The sequence below is a fragment of the Pollachius pollachius genome (genome assembly GCF_949987615.1).
Source record: "Pollachius pollachius genome assembly, chromosome: 1".
Taxonomy (NCBI): domain Eukaryota; kingdom Metazoa; phylum Chordata; class Actinopteri; order Gadiformes; family Gadidae; genus Pollachius; species Pollachius pollachius.
The window spans coordinates 44,552,276-44,561,611 of record NC_136934.1 but is presented as its reverse complement, the minus strand read 5'-3'; the positions used below and the strand labels follow the sequence as shown (position 1 = coordinate 44,561,611).

General features: G+C 43.9%; 1 protein-coding gene across 1 annotated transcript in view; it reads right to left on the bottom strand.

The window, feature by feature from the left end:
• The window catches only part of LOC307087147 (B-cell receptor CD22), a gene marked incomplete at both ends in the record, with an annotated part of 13,217 nt that extends 4,298 nt beyond the window's left edge, over positions 1–8,919 (bottom strand). Inside the window, 11 exons of the mRNA XM_079752608.1 lie at positions 2,872–3,021; positions 3,311–3,474; positions 3,681–3,786; positions 4,618–4,764; positions 5,560–5,682; positions 6,057–6,193; positions 6,649–6,769; positions 7,367–7,512; positions 7,789–7,900; positions 8,157–8,255; positions 8,871–8,919. Of these exons, the coding sequence (XP_079608734.1) occupies positions 2,872–3,021; positions 3,311–3,474; positions 3,681–3,786; positions 4,618–4,764; positions 5,560–5,682; positions 6,057–6,193; positions 6,649–6,769; positions 7,367–7,512; positions 7,789–7,900; positions 8,157–8,255; positions 8,871–8,919 (1,354 nt within the window). The remainder of the gene's footprint in view (positions 1–2,871; positions 3,022–3,310; positions 3,475–3,680; positions 3,787–4,617; positions 4,765–5,559; positions 5,683–6,056; positions 6,194–6,648; positions 6,770–7,366; positions 7,513–7,788; positions 7,901–8,156; positions 8,256–8,870) is intronic.
• Positions 8,920–9,336: the final 417 nt, after the last annotated feature.

Sequence of the window (9,336 nt, the reverse complement as noted above, 5' to 3'; positions counted from 1 at the left end):
AGAGCTATAAGTGGGTGAAAAAACTGCTAAGCAAAGTAAAGGTAAATCAGTTAATATGTGTCTTAAGTGATGTTTAGTATAGTTATGTCAATTAGCAGGGCAACGCTCGGCTGGCTATGGGATCGGGGGCGCAAAACTCAATCTCACCTAGGGCTAGAACCAGCCCTGGGGGAGAGAGCGGGAGAGAGGCGATGTCGGACAAAGGTAGCGAGCTTCGTTTAGCTTCATCATGTACCGTATCGTCATCATTGCGGTTGCCAGTTTGGGATCAGTCAAACCATTGCCTGCGCTGTTTTAAACATCATGCTCCTTGCTTGTTGCCCTCTCAGCAACACCGAGCATTACATTAACAACGTGTATAGGGTGGCCAGGTCAGTCAGAATCACTTTATTTTAGGTTATCATGATCAGACCTCTATACAGTCTATGGGCCAGACAGACATAGTAAAAATTCTTAATTCCACCATTGTTTTCTTAAACTAATATGAGCTGTATGTTTATAATGTTTCCTTTATTGTTAAGTAAAGTGCTTTGTGTATTAAAAAAGAAAAAAATGATATATATTAAAAATAAAATACAGCGCTCTTGTGGGCCCCCTGGCAGTCGGGGGCCCTAAGCGGCCGCTTAGTTTGCATAAGGGAGGGCCAGCTCTGGTTAGTGTTAGTGTGTAGGGTTAGTGTTAGGGTTTAGGGTTAGGGTTAGTGTTAGTGTGTAGGGTTATTGTTAGTGTTTAGGTTTAGGGTTAGTGTTAGTGTGTAGGGTTAGTGTTAGTGTTTAGGGTTAGGGTTAGTGTTAGTGTTTAGGGTTAGGGTTAGTGTTTAGGGCTAGGGTTAGGGTTAGTGTTAGTGTGTAGGATTAGGGTTAGTGTTTAGGGCCAGGGTTAGGGTTAGTGTTAGTGTTTAGGGTTAGGGTTAGTGTTAGTGTTTAGGGTTAGTGTTTAGGGCTAGGGCTAGGGTTAGGGTAAGTGTTTAGGGCTAGGGTTAGGGTTAGTGTTTAGGGTTAGTGTTTAGGGCTAGGGTTATTGTAAGTGTTTAGGGTTAGTGTTAGTGTTTAGGGTTAGGGGTTAGTGTTTAGGGCTAGGGTTAGGGTTAGTGTTAGTGTTTAGGGTTAGGGTTAGTGTTTAGGGCCAGGGTTAGGGTTAGGGTTAGTGTTTAGGGCTAGGGTTAGTGTTAGTGTTTAGGGTTAGTGTTTAGGGCTAGGGCTAGGGTTAGGGTAAGTGTTTAGGGCTAGGGTTAGGGTTAGTGTTTAGGGTTAGTGTTTAGGGCTAGGGTTATTGTAAGTGTTTAGGGCTAGGGTTAGTGTTAGTGTTTAGGGTTAGTGTTTAGGGCTAGGGTTAGGGTAAGGGTTTAGGACTAGGGTTAGGGTTAGTGTTTAGAGCTAGGGTTAGGGTAAGTGTTTAGGGCTAGGGTTAGTGTTAGTGTTTACGGTTAGTGTTTAGGGCTAGGGTTAAGGTAAGGGTTTAGGACTAGGGTTAGGGTTAGTGTTTAGGGCTAGGGTTAGTGTAAGTGTTTAGGGCTAGGGTTTGTGTTAGTGTTTAGGGTTAGTGTTTAGGGCTAGGGCTAGGGTTAGGGTAAGGGTTTAGGACTAGGGTTAGGGTTAGTGTTTAGGGTTAGGGTTAGTGTTTAGGGCTAGGGTTAGGGTTAGTGTTAGTGTGTAGGATTAGGGTTAGTGTTTAGGGCCAGGGTTAGGGTTAATGTTAGTGTTTAGGGTTAGGGTTAGTGTTAGTGTTTAGGGTTAGGGTTAGTGTTTAGGGCTAGGGTTAGGGTTAGTGTTAGTGTTTAGGGTTAGGGTTAGTGTTTAGGGCCAGGGTTAGGGTTAGGGTTAGTGTTTAGGGCTAGGGTTAGTGTTAGTGTTTAGGGATAGTGTTTAGGGCTAGGGCTAGGGTTAGGGTAAGTGTTTAGGGCTAGGGTTAGGGTTAGTGTTTAGGGTTAGTGTTTAGGGCTAGGGTTATTGTAAGTTTTTAGGGTTAGTGTTAGTGTTTAGGGTTAGGGTTAGTGTTTAGGGCTAGGGTTAGGGTTAGTGTTAGTGTTTAGGGTTAGGGTTAGTGTTTAGGGCCAGGGTTAGGGTTAGTGTTTAGGGCTAGGGTTAGTGTTAGTGTTTAGGGTTAGTGTTTAGGGCTAGGGCTAGGGTTAGGGTAAGTGTTTAGGGCTAGGGTTAGGGTTAGTGTTTAGGGTTAGTGTTTAGGGCTAGGGTTATTGTAAGTGTTTAGGGCTAGGGTTAGTGTTAGTGTTTAGGGTTAGTGTTTAGGGCTAGGGTTAGGGTAAGGGTTTAGGACTAGGGTTAGGGTTAGTGTTTAGAGCTAGGGTTAGGGTAAGTGTTTAGGGCTAGGGTTAGTGTTAGTGTTTACGGTTAGTGTTTAGGGCTAGGGTTAAGGTAAGGGTTTAGGACTAGGGTTAGGGTTAGTGTTTAGGGCTAGGGTTAGTGTAAGTGTTTAGGGCTAGGGTTTGTGTTAGTGTTTAGGGTTAGTGTTTAGGGCTAGGGCTAGGGTTAGGGTAAGGGTTTAGGACTAGGGTTAGGGTTAGTGTTTAGGGTTAGGGTAAGTGTTTAGGGCTAGGGTTAGGGTTAGTGTATAGGGTTGGGGTTAGTGTTTAGGGCTAGGGTTAGGGTAAGTGTTTAGGGCTAGGGTTAGGGTTAGGATTCAGGGTTAGGGTTATAAACTTGAACACAGGAAAGTGTTATTGGTAATATCATTATTAACAAAGTTTTCTAAATTCCACCATAACGATTTTACGAAACAATATACCTCAGGATTCAGAAAACACTCTGTACCTCTATCTAAATCTGAATAACTGCAACATCCCAACACTAAAATAAGCGGACCATACGGAAACATCCGGAAGGTGGTTAGCCTTCTGAGTGCGGCGATGCAAACCTCGCCTGGGGGCGCCGTCCAGTGGAAGCCGATGCCAGGTGAAGTTGTCCACCACCGGGTTGGCCTGACTGCTACACGTCAGCGTCAGCGGGCGACCGGCGTCCACCACGCTAGAGGGACGGGCCAGGACCGACGTGTTCTTAGGAGGATCTACGGAGAGATGATGGCGAGAAAAGGAGTTTCAGTTTCAGTTTGTTTATTTTTCCGTTTGTTTATTTTTCTATCATCAAACAGAAAAAGTGTCCACAGGGCGCACAAGCCATAGGACAAACGATATCATGCCTGTCTTGTCCCTGTGTTTTTGGTTAACTTCCTTGTTGTGTGTCATCATTTGTTTGAACAAATAAACTACACCACCTACACCTACACCCACACACACACACACACACACACACACACACACCTGCCCATGCATATGGACCCAGTGAGCTGTACTTACACAGTACAGAGAGAGTAGCGACTGGGGAGGTTTGGTGGCCCAGTCGGTTCCATGTAGTACAGTAGTACTGACCGGCACTGTGAGAGCGCACCGATGGGAAAGACATGTTCTGGTGCGTTCCTTTGGCCCACACCTTGTTGCCAAGGATACGATGCCACGCAAACCTGTGGTCAGAGGATGATAAGCGTTCTAAAGTTATTCCGGATAGGTCACGGAAGGCAATGGAAAAATCCACTTCTGAGTGGGTTTCATCTTTCACTAAAGTATAAAAGAGAATACTGACTTATCGTGCTGTTTAAAATATTTGCTGACATTGTGTGAAATGTCTGTTTGTAGTGTTTAGTAGTCAGACAGACACACAGACAGATACCTGTTGACAGGTGGGTTGGCTTGGCTCACACAGCTGAGGTTAACATGGTAGCCTTCTCTGATGTCGCCCTGAGGACTCACCACTACCCGAGTATTTTGGGGGGAGTCTAGACAGGAAGGCAGGAAGACAGACAGAAACATCACAGATGAAGATTAGCAAGATTACACAAAGAAAGGTTCCCTATTTGGCCTATCCCTATCCCCGCTTAAAGTGTGAGCATACACTTTCAATCAAACCTTTAAAAAGGACAGAAAACAGGACATTTCCATTGCAGTTTCTGATTGGAAGATAATTTGTAGCAGGTTATTTGATAGCACTTCTTTCACATGTTAGTTCTGATCAGCCTATCAGAACATTTTTTTGTAAAAACCTGTGTTTAACCAACATTTTGGAGTTGGTTTGTCCTATAATAAGAAAGGTAATTGGAAAGGGGAAATTGTGTTGAATGAATGAAATGCTGAAATAAATAATGAATTTAATTTTATCCATTAATATCAGTAAAACCATTCCAAATAATGTAACACAATAAACTGAAATAAACCAAATGCAAACTGGTGCAAATCCTTTGCAGTTCAGCTGATACTAAAAAAGTCACTTGGTGATATACATAATGATGGTAAGGTCTTTAAGCTCTTATCACCGCTGAGATATCTGCTTTGCATCAGAACACAGATTCTGCGTAGCAATATTTCCAATATTGCTCGGACGCATTACCACTGCAAGAATCTGCTAAATCTCTAGAAATTTATCACAGCTATTAGGATTGGTTCTACTTAAAACTACACCTACCGTGTTGTAATGTACGACAAACCCAATTCTAATTCTACACAGATTCACCAAATGTTTTGCTACCCATTCAATGACATCATTCCCACATTATATTCCAAAATGTTGATTCAAAGCCTAGATTGCTGTTGTTATGTTATGAGAAACCTACATGTGATGTTCAGTAGCATGGGCTGGGATCGGTCAGTGCCCAGGGAGTTCCGAGCCACGCAGAAGTACTGTCCTTCATCTTTGAAGGTCAGACCTATCAGGTGAAGCTGGGGTCTGAAACTAGCCGGGATGCTGTGGCTTTCCATATCTGGGAAAAACACACACACAACATAACGTGACAAAACATGTGTAACACATTCGTGTAATCATCTCTATTTAAAGGCCGTTAAGAATCCCGGGCAGTCTGGTTAGTATCTATCCCATAAATACAGACTATCAAGTATGTCTTACAAAAATAGCCTGTAGATGCTAAATAAAGGTCCTTGCCTCTCAAAATTAAAAATATCAACATCATCTTCTGCATTGGCCATTAAGGGAATGCATGTCATCTTTTTAAACATCTAGTCTAGATCTTTTATTTTTGACATGCATACAACGCAATAAAATGCTTTTGATTTTTTAAAAATCAAAAGCATTTGTTTTTATATATAAAAAGTAGAAACCACACATTAGTTTAGAAAATAATATCGGCCGAGTTATATCTTAAGAAGCATGACTAGGTGGTGTGTCAACTTTGGTTAACCAGATGTGAGGGACACTGTGAAAGACTCATGATGATATCGGGACAATTGAATCCAAGGACCACTAGTTGTGTGGCCTATTTCTGGAAAAACCATGTGAATTCTAGTTCTTATCGTGCCTTTTTTTTTAAGTAAAACTCTCTTTTGAGATAATTTGAACCCCTTGCCTCCGGGTTTTCCATTGTGTCTGGATTTTATATTCCTGGTCTTCAGTCATATCGGCACTATAAGCTTCTGATATCGTATAGCGTAACATAGTGTCCTCTCTTTCGCCCCATGAGGGTCATCTGGCTCCATTCACCGTAACGTACACATTACACGCCTGTTGTGCTAACATTAAAACATAAAGCGAGGACTGTTACCTTTGAACCAGGCGAAGCTCTCGACCGGGGGGGCGGCGTCACTGCTGCAGGAGAGAGTGGCCGACCCCCCCGCTGACAGCTCTCCCACCGGGGACACCGTGATGAGAGTGGACCGGGGGCCATCTGGAGGGGGAGAGAGCTGGGCTGTACGTCGTGATTCGCTCATGATGAAAACACAGAGGCATGGTATGTCGACTTAATGCTGCTTGTTGGGCAAGAGTGACGTGTGCAGTGAGGTGTTGATGGAAGCTGTGTGTCTCGGTTGTATTCTTCGATTGTACATCTACGTCTATGCTTTTGAGCTGCAATAGCGTTAAAGGAGATGCATGTAGGAAAATAGAAGCAAAGCAGACATTCATTTGGGACTTTATGTGAGATCTGGCAACTATTTCTGGTCTTGTCTGTTTAGAAGAGATTAAAGGAAACCACACATTCATCCAAAAGCTACATGCGTAAATTATGTATATGACGTAATCAGGCCATGGTGGACCACTCACGTCCCAGAGCCAAAGTCAGGGGCGGGGACTGTACGTTCTTGGGAGGGATCGGTCGACAGGTGTAGGTCCCGGCGTTCTGCTGCTCGAAGCGGTTGACGATCATCCACTTCTCATAGGATCCCAGGTTCAGTCCGTTCCTGAGGACAATATCATCATATGAACACTGCAGAAGATTCTGGTAACATGTGACACACATGAACACACACTTAAAAACACACTCATACACAAAGAGTATTTGGTATTATGAACATCCTCACTTTACCGACAGCAATATATTGATTCTCTTCGTCTGACAAAGTAATTATTGTAAGTCGCTTTGGATAAAAGCTTCTGCTAAAAGCTTCTGCTAAATTTAAATGTCATAGTAAATAGAATAACAATGAGGAGGAAACAGGAAACTTCCCGAGACCTGGTGTTTACGAGCCAAATAACATCAGATTCGGTTTTGGTTGCTGAGGAAACGTAACAGGGTTACGCTGCGGGGAGGAATCGGGATTTCTATCTGGGAAGCCGTGATTTCTTAACGGCCAGGTTTACAGCTGAACGCCTACAGTGACAGAATGACACTTCCCAAGCAAAATTTGTCACACACCTGTACAGAGCCAGGCTCCGGCCGGAGGCAGCACATCCACTGGCCTGACAGCCCAGGAACACGGTGTCTCCCAACGCAAACATGTGGCCGAGTCTGACCGGGTGCACTTGGACTTGCAGGTCTGAAACACAAACACTTCATGAACTGAATGTAAATAATCAGGATTTAACTTGAAATGTCGAGATACTTTTGCATACAAATGCAATTACTCAACACTTGTTCACAGAGAAGTTTAGACCCTGAACGTGCAGACCTAAAAGTGATCTCATCTCCTTTATAGCAAAAACAAAATGTGCCAATCGCAAGACACCATAGCACATGGACAACAAGAAGAGCCCTTGCTTTCATTTTGAGGCGCTGTAGGTTCGATTCAAGAGCCTTAACGTGGGCGTGATTGTTAGAAATGGCACAGCCATCCATCAGGGAGGGAAACGCGCTGAGAGAGTATCTGTTCAGAGATGACTGCGCTCGCCTCTGTATGAGCCCATTTTGATTATAGGCAAATCCGAGACCAATCCATGATTGGTTTGACATATCTCTCTTGCCTTTCACTCACAGGTGCGTGTAATGCAAAGCTTCTCAATGGCAGCAAAACATATGGAAGAATGGAACAGAGGGGAGGGAAGTGTTTCAAAATGGTACACTTTCCCACTCTTTTCATCTCTCCAGCGACTGCACCTTTAGCATGGATTGTGTCTGTGATGAACCTGAGGCCAACCTGTGACGGTGAGGGAGACTGTGTCAGGGGAGGTCCATCTCCCATTGGGCTGGTCCGTCTCAAACCTGAAGTGGTACTGTCCCGCGTCGCTCAGCCTAACAGCCTTGATCTGGACCGAACAGCTGGAGTAGCTCCCCCCTATGTAGCTGGGGACCCAGGGGAGATTGTGTTACGCATTCAGCTGATTGTAAACGATTCATTCAGAAATGTTCCGGTCTTGTGTGTACTCTGTTTGACTCTAACTCTTTTATTTTTGGGTGTTTGTCCACACACACTAATATTCTGTAGGTAACCCCGGCTTTTATAAGTTGATTTTGACTACAATTGATTCCCTGATCCAAGCAGCAGATCTTTAGTTAACACTGGATTATTGAAATGGGCCTTATATACACATTGCCTGGACTGGAGGACTGTATTTGTACCGTGTGCGCCCCCTGTAGGACAGGCTGACTTGGTCTGGGTCCGAGTGGTGGGTGAACTCTCTGTGACCGTCCACCGACACACGGAACCACATGAACCGCTTCATTGTGTGGCCTGTGGAATAGAGATCACTGGTTCACATACGCCATCTTACGATTCAATTATAAAAAATATCAGCATAGTAGCATTGTAGTAGCATGATGAAAAACAGATAGACATTGATGAATGAATATCAATGGATTGATGAAAAAGTTAGTCAAAAACAATTTATAGATAAACATTTATATTTATAAAAAAAGAAACAAAAAAACATTAGGTCCATAGCAGTAGTGTATCCAAATAAGATGAAAGGAATTTGTCCCTATGATACCTGATGGGTAGTCATAGCGACAGGGCAAGGTGACGGTGGTTCCAGCCCACACACAGATCTCCCTCCTCGAAAATGCCACACTCCACCTGCTCTGGGCTCCTGAAGGACAAACGCACACACACACACACACACACACACACACACACACACACACACACACACACACACACACACACACACACACACACACACACACACACACACACACACATCATTGATATCGACATAAACAGAGTCAGAGAATCACAGCCAAAACCCTTTGACGTATGCTTTTCGATAGGTTGAAAATGTGTTGGTTCAAAAGGGGTGACAGATGAATGCATAAATTAATAGACTGATAAGAAATAAACTAATAAGATCTGATGGCAACCATTGCTGTCCTGCTAAATGCCTTGCTGGCTGACTGGCTGACTACCTTGCACAAAATCCAATCAATACTGTATAAATAACCTAGGTGTAAAGGCAAGGGCACCTGGATGCCGAACAACATGCAGCACAGAATGAACAACAGATGATTCACCCAAATTCATCTAATGTTATCACAAGCTTTTAAACACTAGGGCACAGAATGCAAAAAACCTTCTAAATATAACCCATAACCCATTTCTATATTTAATCCCTGGAAATGAACGTACAATGTATTACATTGAAAAGTAACATCATGCAGGGTGAATTCTTTAGCACTAATAGAATCCTAATCCTGATGAACGTTACCTGGTAAGGCTGCAAGGATGGTGCTCAGAACTAGTGCACCTGCCAACATCTCCGCTGACTCAGGCACTGTGACGTCAGCCAGCAGAGGACCCAGAAGATGAACAGTTAACGATCCACTCGGACAGTACATGGACATGAGGCTGGTCACCAAGTAAAACAGGACCTCCTCACCTTTTATAAGAGCTTCATTGAGTTAGCAGTGAAATACCGTAGGACCTGTGCCTGTCGCAGGCAGTACCGGTGAGGCTGTCTTGAGTGAGGTTGGGTTTCAGAGGTGACAGTTGAGTGTTGGCCAGGACAGCCTCAGCCAATCATAAGGGGAAGGTAGAGCAGAGGGAGGTGATACCCACGAGGATGAAGGAAGAGGAAGGGGATGCAGTGCTGAAGCTGCCCCCAAATTGGGTGACAGGGTTTACATGGCAAATGACATCAGATAAGGATTGTTGTGCTGGAGTCTGCACGGTTG